Source organism: Cupressus sempervirens, chromosome 3, assembly GCF_028749045.1.
Source record: "Cupressus sempervirens isolate cs-2001-9-10 chromosome 3, ASM2874904v1, whole genome shotgun sequence".
Taxonomy (NCBI): Eukaryota; Viridiplantae; Streptophyta; class Pinopsida; order Cupressales; family Cupressaceae; genus Cupressus; species Cupressus sempervirens.
In genome coordinates, this window is record NC_143120.1 from 600,310,594 (window position 1) to 600,330,153 (window position 19,560).

The 19,560-nt window shown below is 36.1% G+C and overlaps 1 protein-coding gene across 3 annotated transcripts; it reads right to left on the bottom strand.

Annotated features, from left to right (window-relative positions):
• Nucleotides 1-2,096: 2,096 nt before the first annotated feature.
• Nucleotides 2,097-19,144, bottom strand: LOC149568101 (myosin-9-like). 3 transcript variants are annotated; one of them, XM_089821101.1, is made up of 40 exons: nucleotides 19,008-19,144; nucleotides 17,020-17,148; nucleotides 16,379-16,522; nucleotides 15,995-16,140; nucleotides 15,663-15,819; nucleotides 15,495-15,553; nucleotides 15,181-15,340; nucleotides 14,794-14,943; nucleotides 14,511-14,647; nucleotides 14,230-14,376; nucleotides 14,018-14,119; nucleotides 13,533-13,590; nucleotides 13,307-13,408; nucleotides 10,769-10,806; nucleotides 10,350-10,476; nucleotides 10,084-10,254; nucleotides 9,673-9,804; nucleotides 9,404-9,510; nucleotides 9,197-9,257; nucleotides 8,867-9,044; nucleotides 8,461-8,666; nucleotides 8,005-8,124; nucleotides 7,567-7,665; nucleotides 6,967-7,182; nucleotides 6,693-6,832; nucleotides 6,389-6,490; nucleotides 6,080-6,197; nucleotides 5,924-5,974; nucleotides 5,697-5,789; nucleotides 5,393-5,563; nucleotides 5,017-5,172; nucleotides 4,695-4,901; nucleotides 4,451-4,597; nucleotides 4,099-4,169; nucleotides 3,716-3,815; nucleotides 3,545-3,601; nucleotides 3,339-3,395; nucleotides 3,155-3,235; nucleotides 2,955-3,037; nucleotides 2,097-2,795 (listed from the first exon to the last, which is right to left on the bottom strand). In XM_089821101.1, exons 1-40 carry the CDS (start codon nucleotides 19,008-19,010, stop codon nucleotides 2,672-2,674), a joined length of 4,707 nt encoding a protein of 1,568 aa, XP_089677227.1. In that variant the 5' UTR covers nucleotides 19,011-19,144; the 3' UTR covers nucleotides 2,097-2,671. The 3 variants fall into 3 exon arrangements, with proteins under 3 accessions (XP_089677227.1, XP_089677228.1, XP_089677226.1); XM_089821102.1 differs by lacking the exon at nucleotides 19,008-19,144 and having other exon boundaries at nucleotides 5,924-5,971; nucleotides 17,020-17,154; XM_089821100.1 differs by lacking the exon at nucleotides 19,008-19,144 and having other exon boundaries at nucleotides 17,020-17,154.
• Between the last annotated feature and the right edge of the window lie 416 nt (nucleotides 19,145-19,560).

Genomic DNA, 19,560 nt, shown 5'->3' on the forward strand with positions numbered 1-19,560 from the left:
TCTTATTGGAAAAAATGGACTAAATGAAATTTCAAATTAGAAGATGACTAATTGTGAGACCTATATCTAGAGGTCTCAGAATACTTCAATTGCCCCAGACTATTATTAGGTTGATGACAATCACTCTAATTCGTATCTTATTGGAAAAAATGGACTAAATGAAATTTCAAATTAAAAGATGACTAATTGTGAGACACAAAAGGCTTATTGAAAATATCCACATTATAGTCATTTAGTAGGGCCACCTTAAACATCACACACTAAGCAAAAAATCAAGCTTGAAAAATAGAAGTTAGCTTTGACTATTTAACACTTTTAACATAAGATAGAAGCTTTATTCTTTGATAAGTAGCCTAGTTTAGTAGTAGTACAACCAAGTTTCCTATTGAAGGCCTGAGGCCAGAGTCCTAATTATTTCATGTACAATTGAGATTTACTTTTGTCATGATGTTGAAATGCACACATAAACAATTTTTTGATTTCCCACTATCATGTTGTGAAATTTACAAGTTTGAAGGAGCAACTTGAGCATTATACATAGAATCTACTTCATATCTTTCTACATTCGTTGTAATTAGTGGAAGTTGATATTATGAAATTTACCTCAGCATACGACAATGGTGAAATTAAGAAATTGCAATAGATATATTCCTTCCAACAAACTTCTCCAACTATACCACTACAAATGCTTTCTTATAGAAATCATCATGTATCATGACTAGTTAGGATCAATCTCATGGTGTATAACATTTGTATGATTTGTATCCTCTGATGCTTGCGTTGCCTTCCATTTTCACTATCTGTTTGGTGTGATGTTCCATTTATTACTGACATGCTTTTACAAGGAATGACTACCAATCATTTACTAGAAACAACAATAGAATAATGGTATGTTGGTGTCTAACAACAATGAACTAGATGGATGTTAATCGATGATGATGGCATGTAGCAAGAGGCTTCAATAGTGGTCGTACGGTATCAGGGATAGAGTTGCACGATGTTTGGGGAATATGGGAGGGACAGCCAGGAGGTCGTATGGTAGTGGAAGGAGGGAGGTCATATGGTTAAAGGGGCAACTGTAAGATGAAGGGGAGGGTGATGTAAGATGGTGATGGGTAGATAGGAGTGTGTGCCATACAATAGTTTGTGTGGGAGCAATGGTGGACAGTCCATACAGTGCAGAGATCAAATAGGTAGGCCCTATGGTAGGCCGTACGAAAGCAACAATGATGCAAGTTTACACATGGAATGTATTCAGAAGTTAAGTGGGTCACACGGTGTGTGATGTGTGTTGGAGGACCATTTGAAATGCAAGGATGATTGACGAATGCTTCACCTTGGTTTGAGCAATGATCTGAAATACCAAAACTATGGTATTCCATGAGTGTGTAGGGATGGTACAGTATCGTGAAGGATGAAAGGTATTACAGGTTGCTTGGCCAATGATTTGGGTCATGCTTAGAGTTATCAGTACAAGTGATTGCATTCGCTAGAGACACCAAATAATGCCAATACAAATATGAAAAACCAAATCATAGATTGATGTAGATATAAGTATTTGCCAACAAAGATAGTGCGTGAAATTGCTAGTTCCATGCAAAGTAATACAGTGGAATAGGGTGAGGGTTGAATCCCATTGAAATCGGAAAGCCAAATAGGGAATATCTTTCTTTCCAAAATGATGAATAATAGAGAATCCCAACAGGAATTCGCTGTACAAAGAAATAATCTAAATCACATACCTACAACTACCTAAATGTCATGTTTATATACCCTTCGGGAAAACTTTTCGAGAGTGTATAAAGATAGCCAAAAGTCAAACTTATCTATGAAAACAATTAAATTAGAAATGGGTCCAATCAACCCATTAACAAAGTTTAATTAAATACATTTATTTTATGTCAGGGATATTACATTTGGACATTATTTGTTTAGTTACACCAGAAACTATACTACAATTTCTCACCTTAATCGTGTTTCCTTTGGGAAACTTGAATCACTTATAAATTATAATACATAATAACTTAAAGGAAACTAACTTTAAAACAAGTGATGTGATAAGATAGAAATCCAAGATTCGATCAAATATTACACAATTATAAATGAAAACACTCATATATCATTTCTTCCTTTCCTTCAGGCAAGAATGGATTGTCTTCCTCAGATGCTACATACATAAAAAATTGTTCAAGCTGGGGATTTCCATGCCCATAGCCAGTAACTTGAACTGCAGAAATTATACACACATATAAATCTCAAAGCGCATTAGAACAAATATATAGCATGAACTGCAAGCTAGCAAAGAATTAACAGGTCACTGACATATGGCAGAACAAGTCGCACTTGGCAAAACATTCTTTAGCTTTGCTACAAGAATGTCGCCATTTTGTAAGGTATCTCTTAACGGCACGAAAAACTTGGTTTTTCAAAAGAAGCTACTCTTCCATATGTACACAACTTCCACGGGCCTGACTTGCAGGACACAGCCAAACAAACATCAATTGCATGTAAATAATTGTTCTAGAAAACAATAGAATTACATCTCCTTCCGGTGTAAAAAAATTGTGGGTGGTAAGCACTCTTTGTAATATGTTAGACAGTCTGTGTTGAGAAAAAAATAGTCATGTCATAAATAGTAGAGGTTGTAATCCGTAAGTGGCACTCATCGAAATCACTCTGGACGAGGTAACAAGAAGTGAAATGCTGAATTCTGACGGAGTAGAGAAGGTGGTTCAACATCCGAGAGGGCAATATCTTTCACAGATTTTGATATATCATCCACCGAAAAGGGAATGCTGCAACCATAATGGTAAATTAAGTTATAGCGATTTCCGTCTCATTCAATATGCAACTTTTTATCAAATACACCACTATTCTAATCGTCATCCATCTAAAATTGTATATATCAGTGATCAAAATCATCATTTAAATTTGAGTTAGACAATAAAGTTTACCTGGAATCGTCGTCCAACAAGAAAGAATTGCTTTGCATATTGTTTGAATCTTCTGTCATCATAACCTTCAACTTGGCAAGAACCTGAGAAAAATGAATTGCCTCTTGTTATGTTGCGAAAGCCATTTGAAGTCTAGTTTCCTTGTGGGCAGATATATATCAAGTCTATACCCAGAGAAAATAAGTGAATTTGAGACTTACATCTGGAGACACACTGTGTGTGCCATATTTATCATCCCAGAACATGGTGCTGATACGATAAATTTGTTGTAAGCTTAAAACCTGCAAACCACTCGGATAATTCAGGGAAAATAATATTTCAGATACATGGCAGAAATACTGACTCTGAACTAGTAATCATTGTCAAACATGAAAATTCTCTCACCGGACAAATATCATTGGTAATTTCTTCCAAGGAATTTTGTGACTTCTTTTGTAGAACCTTCAAATATCAATTGGAAGATTCAGGAAAATATTTGATATTACTCAAATTTATGAAACATAACTTGAGTAATCCAAGTTTCAAAAGTTGAAAGAGCAACGAAAAATGTTTCTACGTTATTTCTGCGTTACACAGCACTGTGTACTTACAAGAAACCCCACAGCTTGCCTGATATGTCTGAGTTCATTCCAAGCTGAGCCAGCATACTGCAATCAGCAAAATTTATGAGGAAGTTTGAAAAATAAACACAATGAACTTTCACAACTGCCAAGCGGCCACAATAAATACAACTTTACATAATGGAACGTCAATAAGCCAACCTCTTCTGTTGCTTCACGGCACCAGCGTTCTAGTTCTGTCAACCCTGCCTTAACATACTCACCATTGCTGAAGGAGCAGCATTCACGACGTAACAGAAGGCTGCCAAAAAACAATACATCATGCACTGCAGTTCTTACTACTATATTTCAAAAGGAAAATACTATTAGATGGAGCCCCAAGAGGCAATGAGAGTTAAATTTCTTCTCATATTTTCTGCGTGTAAAGAAAATTCTGTCTGGGAGAAGTAGTCGACAACTTGAAAAGGGCAATCTCTAAATACTGCATGGATTGAACCAGAGTACTAAATTAGCACTCCAAATTATAATAAACACTGCATCGAGCTGCAAAGTTCTCCGTGAAAAAAAGGCAAACAGTGCTCTACCTGTTAAAAAGCTGCACATTTATGAAAGCATATACTTGTGTAAAGATGCTACGAACCAGAACAGGAGGTACCTGCAACAGAAGAAGGGAAAAAAACTCGTATTATTGTCCACTGATGACCAAAAGTGAGTTAATGGGACAAGGGGTTGCAGCAATTAACAAAGGAAAGTTCTTGGAAAAGAAAACCCTAGAATCTGCCCACGAAAAAGTACATAAGAGTTAAGAAAAGGTAAAACACCGCACTGCTAACAAATAGCTAAGAGAAGAGGCAAAGAGACAGGTTAAAAAACTGTTGCTTGCTTAAAATCCCAAGTTGTGCTTGCAGTTGAAAATTAAATTAAATTTGCACTCACATAATTTAGTCTTAAAGTTTGGAGGACATCGCTTAGGCTTTTGAAAATGCTTTGCCAGTGACTGCTTAGTGCTTGTTTTACTGTTGCGTTTGCTTTCAGAGATCGAGAAGAGCCTCTAACAAGACGTGCTCTGGCAGTTCTTGGTGCCTAGTACATAAAAAGATGTTCATTGCATCATGCTGGGATATAATCACAATTCTGATTGAGAAGGTAATACGATAAGCTAGTGTACCAGACAGTATACCTGTATGCACAAGCTAAGTAAGGGAGATATTTCCTTCTTCAGATTATCACGAATCGTGCCATAAATCTTTTCTACATAAGCTGTCAGCTGTTGCTTGAAAAGCAGTGCTGGGTACTTGGCTTCTACTTGACGTAAAACATCCAGCCTGCTTATTATCCCACCATTTCCACTGGAAATACCCATGCCAGATTGGGATGATCGGAATCCCTGGGCACAATATATTAGATATCAATCATCTATTTGCTTAAAATAATGTATCAAATGCAAGAGACTAACTACGTGGATATCAGATAAAAGCTTGTGTGGAATAGTTGCAACTTACTTGAGCCATCCTCCCAAACAAAGAAACAGATGATAATCTGCCACGTTGAGAAGCTATGCCAGCTGCAACATTTGCTTTCAGTGTGCTCTGCAAGAGGAATAGTAAAGTGGATGTATTTGACAGCCAATAGGCCAATACATCCTTACTATTCTGTTTCTGGAATGCAAACATAAATTTCAATCTCAAGAGGATGCCTTTATCATCTTTCCAGTTAAAGCTTCAATAAAATTTGAGTACTGGCTTTAGATTATTTTGCATACAATCGAGTAGTAAGTAGATGCAGAAGTCTTAGGAGTTGAGCACCTGTCCCATTTCACAGATTCAAAAAAAAGAATTTTAACATTTTTTTACATTTCAAAAATAAATTTCTTATTACCTCAATTGTGCAACTAATCACATGGATGATTCGGTCAAACACACTGGTTTTGTCAGCTTCAAAGGATCTCCATTGAAGAAGAGATTTGTAGATAATGCATGCTGCAACAGGTCTGCCCTGGCTAAAGCCAACATCTTGGGAGACAGACTTGATAAGTGCATCATGATTTTCCTAAAAACAATAGAAGCATACGAAGTGTTAAAACTATTTGTAAAAGTCTTACATAACATTATGTCTGATGGATATGGTCTCTAGAATATGCTATCAATGCTGATCAGACATCCATGAGAGCTGAGTAACATACTTGTTGTTTATTGGTAATAGATCTCTGTCGTGTCAACTCGTTTTCAACTGGTTTCTTCACAGCAGAAGCAACACATGGCACATTCTGCAGAATCTGCACATCGTACTTGTAAATATATCACTTCATAGGTCACAAGATGGTAGAATCCGAGGATTAAGAAAAGCTTGCAAAAATCTGATAGAGAAAATCTAATATTTATGAGATTAAAACTAGTTCCAGAAACTTACTTCCACAGCCATAGGTTCCCCGTTTACTAGGGATGCATTCTCTGGAATCTTCTGCAAGAAAAGTATTTCATAGAAACAAAGTAAGTATAATAGAGAAATTACATCTAAATTTTCAACTGTTATCATTTGTAGGTTTCTTAGAGAAGGACGAATTACCTCTATGATTGATGGTTTTGTCTGTCCCGGAAGGTCTTCAGCCACTGTCAAAACTACAGTCTGCTGCTGACGAAGAGCTTGATTCTCAGATTCTAAGTTTGCCACCTTTTCTTCAAGCCTAAACATTAAAAACAAATCAAGAAATGTCAATGGAAATAGAGCGACATGGTTTAAGAATAGACTATATGTGCAACCTGTCAACAACAAAGATAAAAATGAACCAAAGCAGCATATCCCAAAAACTCAAGAATTGAGAAATCAACCTAACTAAATCAGTGTGTTAAGATGAAAGGAATTGTAACAACATACACTTTAAACTCTTCTGAAAAATCTTGGGCCGTTGAGATGTTCAAGGCCTGCTGACGAAGAACTTGATTCTCTGCTTCCATGTTTGACAGATTTTCTTTGAGGCTGAGATAAAGAAACAACATTTATGACAGTTGACACAATGGTAAGAAGACTAGTAAATAATCATTAGTCTAATCAGAAAGAACATGGATACACAAATACAAATGAAGTGAACTTACACTATGTTACATTCATCTAAGAGCATCAAAATCAAAACTATACATATGTGATCAAACTGAGTACAGGATGGATGGTTTTTATAAACCTTTGTAAGGAGTCCTGAAGTTGATCTATATTTGACTTCTGATCTTCTATTAATTTAAACCTTTCCTCACTTTCTCGTTGGACTTCCAAATATTTTCTTTCAGCTTCCTCTGCCTTCATCTCTAATGATTCTACTAAAGCCTGTAAAATCTTCCTTGTCATATTGCATTCTTGATAACATTGAAGGGTATCAAATTTCATACATCCTTCACACAACATCAAAATTCAGATACAATTTCCAAGAAAAAATGAAATGAATATTCCAGTGTTCCCACCTTGAGTTCCTCAATTTCATTTGTAAGCTTTTCGACTTTAGCCGTGTCCACAACAGCTACCTCCTTAATTACAGGCAGTGCCTCTTGTATGGCTATTTTGGCTGCTTCACGTTCCTTCACCAACATGACATTGGCTTCATCTACTTGAGCTTGCATCTTCTCTATTGTTGATTGAAGTTTTGCAATCTCTTGTGCTTTAGATTCTTCCAAGTCAGTCTGTATAAGAATGATTTAAATATAGTTATTCTTTACTGGAGATATTGCAACAAGAATGTTTTCTGGCAGATTATGGTGTTACATTCAACTTATTTTAAATGAGTATTAATTAATCTACAATTTAGAACAGTGCCCAGAAATAACATATGATAGACTTTCTAGACTGAGTTCAAGAGAAATGTAGTGATCTTCCTTTTACACATGAGATATTTTTATTTTATCTTATTCAAATTTCTATGCAAAATTCCTTGAGCTGAAAGCACTATATACAAGCTACATCATTATGGTGACACAGTTTTTGCCTTTCCTCAACCAATTTTGTTCTCATGGTGTTTACAAAGAAAAAATAGAATGAGCTTCTGACAAAAAATCAATTAACATTACCCTCATGTGTTTTTCCAAGTCCAAGCGCCATGTAAGCTCCTCAACACGCTTCTCCAATTTGTCCTTTGCTTCTTTCAATGCCCCTGTTTCCCTTGCAGCCTGCATTTAGAGAATTTTGATGCTTAGGGAAATGAAATGTAACTGCGGCATATTTATTATTTTAGAAGCATAATGGAGAAAAATGTCCAAGGTGGGACAAATTCTGAATGTGAAAGAGAAAAGTTAAAATATCATAAGACCTAGAAAAACAATGATGACCCTAGAATACTCTTATTGAATAATGATTATTAATGAAAAATGAAGAAAAAGAAGATAAAATGAATAATCTATTGAAGCAAACCATTCCCAACAACTATGCGGTGTCTACAATTTCAGATTAGAAATAATCATGAATAAGTTTATAAGAGAATAGACAGAAAGATATAATTAGAAGCTCACCATCTTGAGCTTTTTAAGCTCCTTTCTTGCAATCCTTGACCTCCAGGCACATTGCAAGTCAATTGCTGCTCTCTTCATCTTCTTGTATGACTCAAGGGCTCTATGTGCACGCCATTTAGCCTGCAAAATATTACCATTAGTTCATTTCTCTGATGCTAAGGCTTGACAAACCAGAAAATCAGACTATTTATTCAGTAGTTAGCTACCCTAGTTATATTGTTCCTTAAAACCTTTGGTTAAAACATAGCCATGCAAATCCAGCAAAATTCAAAAAGCTTGTCCATAAAATTCAAGCTATGAAAGATCGTAAAGAATCTGGCTCTTTACTTAAGCATTCATGACATTATCAGTATATCCTATATCCTCTCTGCAGGTCAAATGCCTTAGATTAATTTGAAGCACCAACACCATTTTGCAACTGGAACCATCTTGCCTATTAAACAATGTCCTCCATACCTGAATAATAATTGCAGCCTTAGTTTGTTGCCTAAATCGAAACTCATTTCGAGCAGCCATTGCTCGAAATCCTGTTTGAATAAGTATAGCTGACAGACGGAGCTTAACATAGACTGTTCTGGACTGATATCTGCGCATCTGTTTTTGTATTTGCACTGCTGCATACTCTCTTCTCAAATGCTCATAAAGTTTACGAGCAAGTTTGCCTGCAATGTTGATTCGCAGAAACTAGATGGAATGATTTCTAATTCATGCTAGATTAGTAGTAAAAAATGAATAGACTAGGAGTAAAAGGAAAATAAAACATAATATTTTTCTAATAGAGAGATATTGACAAAAGGAAGTGGATAACTCATTTCACTTGCGAACACCAAAGCAAACAATTAGTTCGGAATACAAAAGATACCTCTCCATAATGCTTGCAAATGGATTGCAGCCTTGCGCATAGCAATAAATTCTTTTTGAGCAAGATGTGTTCGAACTTGGCGTTGGATGAGTTTTGCAGCTTGTCCCAATACCTCAATTCTTCGTGCATCTAACTCAGCCATCTGTCCAGCTCTAAGGAAAACTTTTGTTTTGCCTATCTGCAAAATCACTTATCAAATTTGATGTTGAGACTTGAACACCAATCTTTCAGATTTTACTAGAGAAATTAGTTTCAAATCATCCAATGTAATATAATCAAGCTGCTAATGATAGTGGCCAGTCTTGAACATGGAAAATGTTTCATACAGACCTGATAACCTTTTAGACCCATTTTTTCACAAATCTTGTCACATGCCGTTTTCTCATCATAGCTGCAGCACATGAAATAGATATGTCAAAAGAGGAAATTCATTTGTTTCTGCCATGCGCTAAAAGCTAATCAAACACTCTGAAAATGTCTAAGGAGGAGATCCTATGAATAATTTTTAATGAAATAGTGAAACAGATAAAAACTTACCCCTCCAAAACTTCTGGAGCAAGCATGCCAAAACGATCAAGGAATTCATCAAATGTCCGTTTAGTAGGATATCCAGCACAACTTATCCTAATTGTCTCCAGAACACCCTGAATTTCCCCAAAAAAATTGTAGCCAAAGTCAATATTAATTTCTTACAGCAAATATGAATCTCATGAAATGTACTTCATGAACTAGGGTCTGATTTTTCTTCCAATATGCAAAGTGCATTTTAGCTCAACCTGGACAAAAATTATCTTTAAAATACTTACACCACAACGCAGCTGTTGCAGGACATTGAAATTCTCAAAAATGCCTGGCTTGAGGACACCATTGGGTTTTAAACACCTGATATAGTGGGGCTCCGTTGAGTTCAAAGTTTCCATTAGAGATTGCAGTTGTTGCTGTCATAAACAAAAAACAAAACAGTATTCAATATGAACATGTGTGCCCACATGAAATGCAATGCAGTAATGTTAAAAGGTAGGGTTTGTACTTCCTAAAAGGAAAAATAAATGACGATGAAATTCATGGCATTAAACAGTTCAAAAGCATTGGAGCACACAATATATATTTTGAATACATAGAATATGCAGAGAAATACACAGTAAAAGTCTATGGAATAGCACAAACATAGAACATCACACCATCAGCATACAAAATGGTTTCCAGTGTTAATATACCTTAAAACGTGTTCCAATAGAAGAGAACTTGGATGATTTTGAAGACTCCTCAGGCAAAGGAGGAAAGAGACCTGCAACAAAGGAACATTTGGAAGCATTCAACAGAGCTTGATGCTCTGCAACAACAAAGTCCTTGTTCTTTTCAAGAAAAAGATCTGCCTGGTAAGTGACCTACAGAATAGGTAAAATGAAGAATATAAACAATTAGTTGATAGTAAAATTGCTACTTAAGCTACATTGTTGGGCCAGGGAGAGTAAATTCTTACATCGCCAGCATAGTGATTAATGGTGAATTCAGTGCGAGCGAGTTTTGGCTTGGAAAAGCGCTTGTGATTTTTGTATGTTTGATACATCTTTTGGGCAAATGTTTCATGTGTTGACTTTGGAAACATACTGCAAGATCAAGTAAAACAGATAATTTTGGGACATGTTAACCTCTAGCCTCCCTAGTAATAGAAATACAGAATATAGTCTTCAATATTCTGTATATAATATTAGCACAAATATGCTGATAGTTCTAATGTGATTGTTAATAAGATTTCCCAATGATTTATATGGAAAATCAAACAGAAATAATGGTATAGACTCAGGTCCAAATGGCTAGAATAACAGCTGCAATTTTACCAAAGCAATAACAAAATAAAATCCATTAAAGAGTTTGAAGACATGTAAAATACAAACATACCAAGCTTCATCCAGAAGTGCAATGATCCCTGAAGGTTTCTGCAACAAGCAAGCAAGATAATCAATCATCAAAATAGTGCCCAAGTCCCATAAATAATCCCTCAGATATTACTATTCTTTTACTTTTTCTAGATAAAACAGAGTAAATTCTTAAACACGATAAGAAAATAGATTAATTTTCTCAACATACAACAAATATAATAGGCATCATCTCTTAATCATCCCATTGGGTCAGGGATAATGGGTTAGTAACACGAAGATGATTTAAGAGAGCTGCAAACTATCTCTTGGTCCTTACCCTTGGAAGGGGGTTCCAAGTTGAGTTTGATGGCATAGTGAGAAAGTTCTGGGCTGGCAGGAGGCTGTGCTACATAACTGGAAAGGAGAGTTAGTCTACGGACGCTCTCTATTTCTGGGTATATGCATTAATAATGAGGCAGAATGGGAAGCATTTATAGCAGGGCTAGGACCAGGGAATTTGCAAAATAGGAAGCACTTGACAGTGGAATGGGATTCAGTGATTGTGATTAATGCACGGGTAAAGTAAAAGAGGCTGAGCTGGAAGCTAGATTGAAACGTTGAGGCTGTATTTCTAAGCCAATACTTTGCAAAGTCAGTTTATTCATTGTGAAAGGAATTTCAACATTGTGGCTGACCATTTAGTGGATGGAGTACAGAATACACCAGTAATGACAATTTAGGTCAGCTTGAAAAATTGGTCTGGACCAGATTCAAATCTGTCATTTAAGAGTAAAGGAGGTGCTGTGTGTATGGGAAGAGTGCTAGTGTAGCTTTTGGAGAGTGTTATTTTTAAGGCAATCCTTTGACACAGTCAATTTTATTCATTGTGGAATGGTGGCTCACTATATAGTGGAGGAGAAGTGCAGAAAACACAAAAACAATTTAAAGTCACAGCTTAAATACATAGCCTGGACCAGATTCAAACCTATCTTTTAAGGGTAAAGGAAGGGCTTGTGTGTAGGAGTTCTAGTGTAGCTTTTGGAGAGTATTTATATAGATAGTTATGCAGTTCTATTGAGTATACTAAGGGCTACAATGGTAGTTGGGTAAATATAGTTAGATATTGTTTTAAGTGAATGGGTGGTGAAGGGTGATGTTGGAATGTAATGGCAATTACAGTGCATCATTCTAACAATCAGTTGGAGTATATTTATTGGTTTATGCTTTGTGAGAAACCTAGAAGCTGTCTTTCCTCATTTAACATACCTACCAGTTTCCATCATTAGTAGAAAGTGGTCACTCTTGAAGAAATGCGAAGGGTTGAGTTCAGTACAAGTGATGCTCAGAAAGTTTGGTCATGATTGATCTTTTTGCAGGCCTTTTGTGTCTTGCAATAAGGTGCACCACCTAGGCTCAAAATTATGAAGTGGTAGAGGTGTTGTTATTTGAAAACGTGAAGGATGATGTTTGTAGGGCTTTAGTGTAGTATTTAAATAGCTGCTATCTTTTGGAATCTTGTAGATGCAAGGAAGGTTTGTGATCGACACATCAAGATGGGGTGGTTTTATCATGAGAAAGCATCTCAAACAATATAGTTCGATGCAATGTTTCATGTAGGGGCTTTGCTATGCTAGGGCTTTTCAAATCTGTCTTTACGAGTTGGATAGAGAAGATTTCATGCCAACTTAGCACTCTATATCCCCAATGTTGAAGTTCACCTCTAGCTTCTCATAATTTTCCCTCTCTGTCAATGCATGGGGATGATGATGCCAGTTATTAATGAAGGGGTTGAGAAGGAGGTGTAAGTGGTCAAGGCTAAGGGAGTTGGTTTGGCATCATCCCCTTCACAAAAGGGAGCTTTGCTAAATGTGGTGGACAATTTACATGAAGAGATGTAGGTTTTGCAAGCCTAATGGGGTAACATGCCACAGTGTTATTCAGGCTGTATGTTTATCAATTCCATGATCACTTGGAGGTTAAGGACTATTACAATATCCCTTTTTGTTGTTTTTCTATACATATATCTTAGTGTTGACAATAAATTTGTTATGGTACATGCATTCCCATGCTAGCTGATAATTGAAGGAATCAAGTTACAAATGATGATGCTCCTTGGGTGGAGGAAGCGGTGGAAACTATAAAATCAATGCATGGAGGAAAGGAGTAGTGGAGTGTTGTACAGTGACAGGTGTTATGCATTCATGGTATTGTCTTTTTCTCCTGGGTGGTTGTAGATTTGCAAAAAAATTTTATAGCTAGCGCTCTGTTTTGGGGTTTGGCAGTTGATGACTGTAGCAGTATGCTGATCATGGTCTTGTTAGTTTTAGCCTCGTTGTATGTAGCTCTTGGTATCTGTTTTTATCTGCAGTTCCTATGCTGATAGATAGCTTTGTAAAATTTGTATTTAATGGGCTGGCCTTCCTATAGAAACTTGACTAATATATCTAAACGAAAAATGACCCCATTTGTCAGTTAATATACAATATTCATCGTCTCTAACAATTCACAATATGCAGAAAAGTCATATGGTAAGTCAAAAACTAGATTAACATCATAGAAATGGGGAAAAAGTAATAACCTTCTCAATAAGATCCAACACATCTTGATTATCCACAAATTCTACACTACTCCAGTTGATTTCTTCCCTGATGTATTCTTCCTGCTCCATCTTAAACACATGCTGCATCAGAGTACCAAATATAATATCAGAAATGAAAATTCTAATTGCAGAGAGCAGCATAGAGTTGCTGGAGACTATGCTGCAGGAAACAAAAGAACTTAAACATATAAGATGGCTTCCTAACCTGATTGAAATGGTTTTGCAGCTTCTCGTTTGTTAGATTGATACACATTTGCTCAAAACTGTCATAACAAAATAAGGAGTTGGTGAAAAAGTAAATGAAACAAATATTAGGCATGTGGATATCAACCACACCAAAATGTTTAATTCTATTTGATTAAAAGAAAATTTTTCCTTATAGACAGTCATATACAGACTGGAACATCTGACAATTTACAAAAAACTAATTTTTCATAATGGCTGATGTATAGCTGATTACTTTAATGTAGCAATTCTGAAAAAATTATAGTTTACCCTATATTCATCCGTTTCTCCTAGAGGCAAGGAGTATCAGAATTCAAAACCCGTAGTTGCAGAAAAAGAAAGGTTAAGTATTTCAATAAATTCTTGTAGAGCTCTCATATAGTCCCAATTTCTTACAAGACTTAAAAGAAAGGATTGAATTCTTGCAAACAAAATTGACTAATGTTTGCTCAAACTGTTTCATACCTGTTGACCTTGAAACATTCAAATCCATAAATATCAAGAACTCCAATCAAATATACTGAATCTGGGTCCTGCCCAATGGAAACATTGATTTTATCTACCAGCCTGTAATTGCATGAAGAGATGTTACTGAGTTTAACCTTGACTGGAGAACAGAAATATACATGCAATTGCCAGTTCAGTAACTTTATTCTTTTGGGAGGAAAAACTTTTACCAGTCAAATAACCGGGAATATACTGTTTTAGCTAAGGCATCTCGGTTTAAAGTTGCAGCAGATGGATCAAGTGTTTTGATTATATTTCCATCACGTGTTACAATAACTCGTTTACAGAGAGAATCCAGAAGGCCTTGTGCATCACACCTGAACCAAGTTGTATGTTGTTTTACAAAAATGAATCAGTTGTCTTTAACATAGAATAATATGTGTACCTATCTAAACATGTACCCAGATGATCAATAACTATAAAATATGTCCACCTCAATAGCATAGCTTACATGAGAAGTTCAGCTGCTGTTTGAATATGGAAATGTGATTTCTCATCTTTTGGCTGGGAAGAGTCTGCTTCCTTCCCTTTGATAAACTCAATATTACCAAGATGAAGAATAGCCGCAACAACCCGGAATATTGCCTCCTGTAGGATTCAGAATCCCTTAATTAGTTGCCATATAATTTGTGTGCACAGGATAAATTTTCCCAATCCATTGAAGGAAGAAACTACTGTTATAGAGAAAAACATAAATTTGAACAGGGTCTAATAAGGGCTTCTATGAAGAATACCTGTTCTTCTGGACTGATTCCCACCACATCCATTGCATTTCTAGTCTCAAGATACTCTCTAGCATCATTTATCGTACTCACATCATAACAATTGCTTTGATTGAGATAGTGAAATGTTCTAGGATCTCCTAACTTGTATCTTGCAACTTCCTAAGAATACAGGGACTTTGATCAGATTCAAAACTTTGAGATTGCAGGCAAAACACTGCTGCAAGCTTATTATTGACCAGACATATTGTAGAGTGTGTGTGTGTGTATCTATCTATCTATCCATCTATCTATCTATATATATATATATATATATCATGTCAGAAGAAAGGCCATTGTCAATATCACAGATAATAATGACTTGTGATGCCAGTACTAGGCATAAGTAAATAGATGTACCTCTGGTGGTGCAGCACAAAGCATGTAGAAACAATGATAATTCCTTTCTGGATCAGATATCTGACAAACACGAGACCTTTCCAGTAGATAGGTCCTCACGGCAGCTCCTGATATCTTACCATTCTTGTCAAATTGGAGTTCTACAAATTTACCAAAACGACTGCATGCAGATTTGCTCACATCAGCCAAGCATTTTACAGTAATATCGTGAACGGTACTTACACATTGAGTCTTTAACAATAATCTGATAATCTATATACTTGTATAAGCTAGACAAGAATTGACTAAGACATGATAAAAGTTATATACTCCACCTGGAATTGTTGTTTTTGACAGTTTTAGAGTTACCAAAAGCTTCTAGAACAGGGTTTGACTGAAATCATAACAATAACACATTATTTTAGTAATACAAGTGCATCATAAGCTTCTGGGGTGTGTTCCATGCTAACAGATGTAGCAGAATGAAGGAAATTGTTTCTTACTTCTAGAACTTGTTGCTCCACTGTCCTTCCCTCAGTTCCAGATCTACCACCCATAAATGCAAGGTAACGCATAAGCATTTTTGTTGTTTCTGTTTTACCTGCTCCACTTTCTCCACTGACTAGGATTGACTGACTTTTTCCTTCATTGATCATTGCCCTTTTGCAAATAGATAGACTCAAATTAGTACCTAATATTAACCCTCTATGGAATAGGTCAGTTTTATTTTACTGTATGTGCAGACAAAAGAAGGATTGCATTCTGAAAAGCTGCTCTCCATCTCAAAATCTCCCCAACATGATGACAAATTCATCAATTGAAAATTTGTGGGTACCTGTAGCAATCATCTGCCACAGCAAAAAGATGAGGGCTTAGCTCTCCAAATGCTGCCCCTTTATATTGCTCCATCATATGGATATCATACAAGTGTGGCAATCTTCTGAAAGGATTGACAGCAATACATATATTCCCAGTGTATGTCTGTTAACAAGAGGCATGATACATCAGACAGAAATTGCTATAGATAAGATTCACACTCTTTTGTTTTGTTACACAATTCAAAAATGATAACTTTGTAAAGTGGAAAAAGCAACAATTCATGAAATAAAGAGGATATTAAACTTGCTGACCAAAAGCAGCATGGTTATTTATTAAGTTGCTTGCAATTAGGATTTAGCTCTATATATTACTGTTAAGCATGGAAAATAAAGTAACTCACATAAATTTCATTAAGACTAAATCTAGTATACAAATTTTGTAGAACCCCTGGCTCATGCAAGTAGGCAAGTTTTGTCATATCATCCACCCCTGCAGCTGGTGCTTCTGTATCTTTTGGATAGATTTTTGATAAGTTAGCCACCACCTAGATAGAGACCACATTATTCATCAGTATGCACTTTAAAATAATGCTAAGTGCTCTTCAATCATTGATTGTTTGCATGTAAAATGAGAAGCAATGCAAAAACATTGATAAGTTAAAATCTTCTTTTAGGACTGTGGATATAGTAAAACTATACGAGACACTTAAGAGGCTCATTAGTTTCTTAAAAGGAAATTGTCACAACACACTTTCTTATAAGAAAATTTGACAAATATTATGGTCAAACACTTGAGGTCACTACCAGTGTCACTTGCTCTTCATCATGGATGATAGGATGCAAAATACACATTGCACAGATGCTTTCAACCAGCATAGTCTGGCTAAGGAATAAGAATGTGCATTAATGCACACCACTAACATATGGATACCATGATCTATTGGTTTTGAATGTTTCATGGAACAAGATTTCGTTGCCTTAAAGCCTAATATAAAATTAACAAAAAGTCAAAAGATGCATGTGTACTGTATAGATTTTTTACCGTCTTCCCATTTGTTGTTTGAATTTTAGCCTCAACCCCATTGATCTCGATAACTTCTCCATCAATCCAGGCTACTTCAGGATCTTCTACCCATACATGGGATCCCACCACAATGTTAACTCGAGTTGCCTGCATTCAGGAAAAAATTTCATACCAAGCCAGTCAACATCAGAGTTCATTACTTCAATTGTTTTTGCATAATTTGATTGAAAGTCAAAGTTTCCAATGATGAATTATATGTCTAATGCTGATAAAGAATGTTTGCATATAGTTCCAAAAGGCATTAGCAAGCTAATCTATGAAAGCCAAAATAAATAAGTCTTCATGTTGCAGTTTTTGGTTTGCTTGCAAAGCATCTGATGAATCAATACATTGCAAGCTTGTTTGCAATAAACAATATTATATTGACTCTCATTATGGGTAAACTTGACTTGGAAATACAACCTCCTAATAGTCATATTGAAATAATCCAAAATAGTCTACACCAATACGTTAATTGTGAAACATTAGCTTATGCCTTTTAAATATTATAAATAAAGATAATCCAGTTAGCACTTAGAGAAGCGCGTGACAGATTTTGAATCTTGCATGAGTGGATGAATTAAGGCTTTAGGCAATTAACTAATTAAACCTGTAGTCACATCTTTATCAACCAGTGCCCAACATCGGTGCCTACTGATATTTAATATCAAATATCTCCCCTGTTTTAAGAAGAAAAGAGAAGCGAGACCTCGCAGACATCAAAAAGGAAGTAAGACACAGTTCAGTCCAATTTTCTAGCCCTAATAATTTTTGTCTTGTTCGTTATGATAATATGTTAAGTTTATGAATCACAATTGATGTTTTTCAGCTTTTGTTCCTAGATTTGCATAGGAGTACCAAGGATAATGAAAAGAGGTTATGAAAGGTAAGGGATTTGAAATGGGAAATAGGTAGAAGGTAAATTTCATAAAAAGCCTTAATATTTTGATACACAGGTTCATACATGGCTGGAAAGTTGATTTCTCTGTTTTTATCTTAGTATTGGCTGCTACCTAAATCGCTTCAGCTTGATGTTCATCTCTACTCCCACGATTTCCCCACATTTACATTAGCCAAAGGCAAAATTTGGCAGAAATTTGCGAGGGCTTATTTTTTCCTCCCTTTGAGATGGGCATCTTTTCATTTGAATTGATCAAGAACTCTTCACTTCTTGCATTGAAAACACCCTTCGTGGGACAGGTTGGCACTCAAATTCCAAGCTTGAGGACAAGCTGTGGATACTCATCAAATTCTTCTGGTTAGCAGAGGATGCTCCTTATGGTTAGCAAGTTCAATATCCTCTTTATTTTGATTAGATCGATTTAGGGGCTTTTTCTTTCATAATTTTTAGGAAACTCGGCAAATTCTGTTGCTAGAATGCCCGATATATATAGCTTCGGGCCCCCTGAAGTTCCATATCCAATTCTAAAGTTTTCGTTCAATCAAAATTTGGAAATACAGAGAGTTTTCGCCCAATCCAGAATTTTCAACATCGATCCGAAGCAATCATCAGCAGCACCATCCTCAGCCACCCCAGTTAACTTTATACAGACATTTGCGAATTCATGGATTACTAAAACAAACTCGTTGAAGTAGCTGATCGAACAGTTGTGTGCGTCGACAACATGCCCGGCATTTACAACAGCGCAGAAATGAGAAGATAATAAGAACATGAAAAATGCAAGGAGATGCAGGGTACTTGTACGACGTACAGATACCAAACAACATAAAACTATTAACATTCTTTAGGAAAAAAAAACAAGGATCTTTTCTCGTTCCATTAATAACCAATTAATTATAATTCCAAATCCGCAAACATTTGAATCTCATCCACGGTGCTTATCCACCCCGAAGTATATGGAGTGAGAGCGCAACGCTGATGTAAACAACTTATATGGATTTATGTGATACGTGTAATCATATTTGCTACAGAAATCGTTTCGTCCATTTGAAATGAAAGAACTCACCATTTTACAAGAGCAGAGTCAGCGCCGAAATGGATCCAAAAACCTGATCTTCTCGTACAAATTTACAAACAAATTAGGAAAAAATAAAGAATAGCAGCGAGCGTGGATGATCGGGCGAAAGAATAATCCTCTGTTTGATAGCGTCTTAAAAAAAGTCGACGCCAAGTGATGGTCGTTGTGGTCGACCAACTGCATTACAGTCACAATCGGATTCAAAGTATTTGAAGGCCGCCCTCCCTGCTTTATTTACCAGCTTTGCTTCTGCTTGGATTGGATTCCTGGCAAAAAGAGGAAAAAATGAAATATATAAATGGTGGAGCATTGCGTAAAGGAATCCGAGTGACTGTAAAGAAGCGGCGCTAAAATTCAAAGGCAAAAGAGAAAGAGAAAGAGAAAGAGAAAGAGAAGGGTGGAAGTGGAGAGAAAAGAACTTCCGCCGACCCTCTCTCTTCTTCTCTTCTCCTCTCTCTCAGTTTAGCCCAGTGTTTTTGTGCGCTTTTGGTAAAGGTGGCGGGAGTATACCCGTCTGCTTCTCATTGGTTCTTTTCCTCTC

What these genes read in the sequence shown, in the direction of transcription:
- LOC149568101 (XM_089821100.1), bottom strand. Translation starts at nt 17,154, where the DNA reads ATGCAGGCAACTCGAGTTAACATTGTGGTGGGATCCCATGTATGGGTA. An exon ending in TATTCCCGGTTATTTGACTG is followed by an intron (nt 14,120 to 14,229) that starts GTAAAAGTTTTT and finishes ATGCAATTACAG; the next exon opens with GCTGGTAGATAAAATCAATG. An exon ending in CACACAGTGTGTCTCCAGAT is followed by an intron (nt 3,038 to 3,154) that starts GTAAGTCTCAAA and finishes CATTTTTCTCAG; the next exon opens with GTTCTTGCCAAGTTGAAGGT.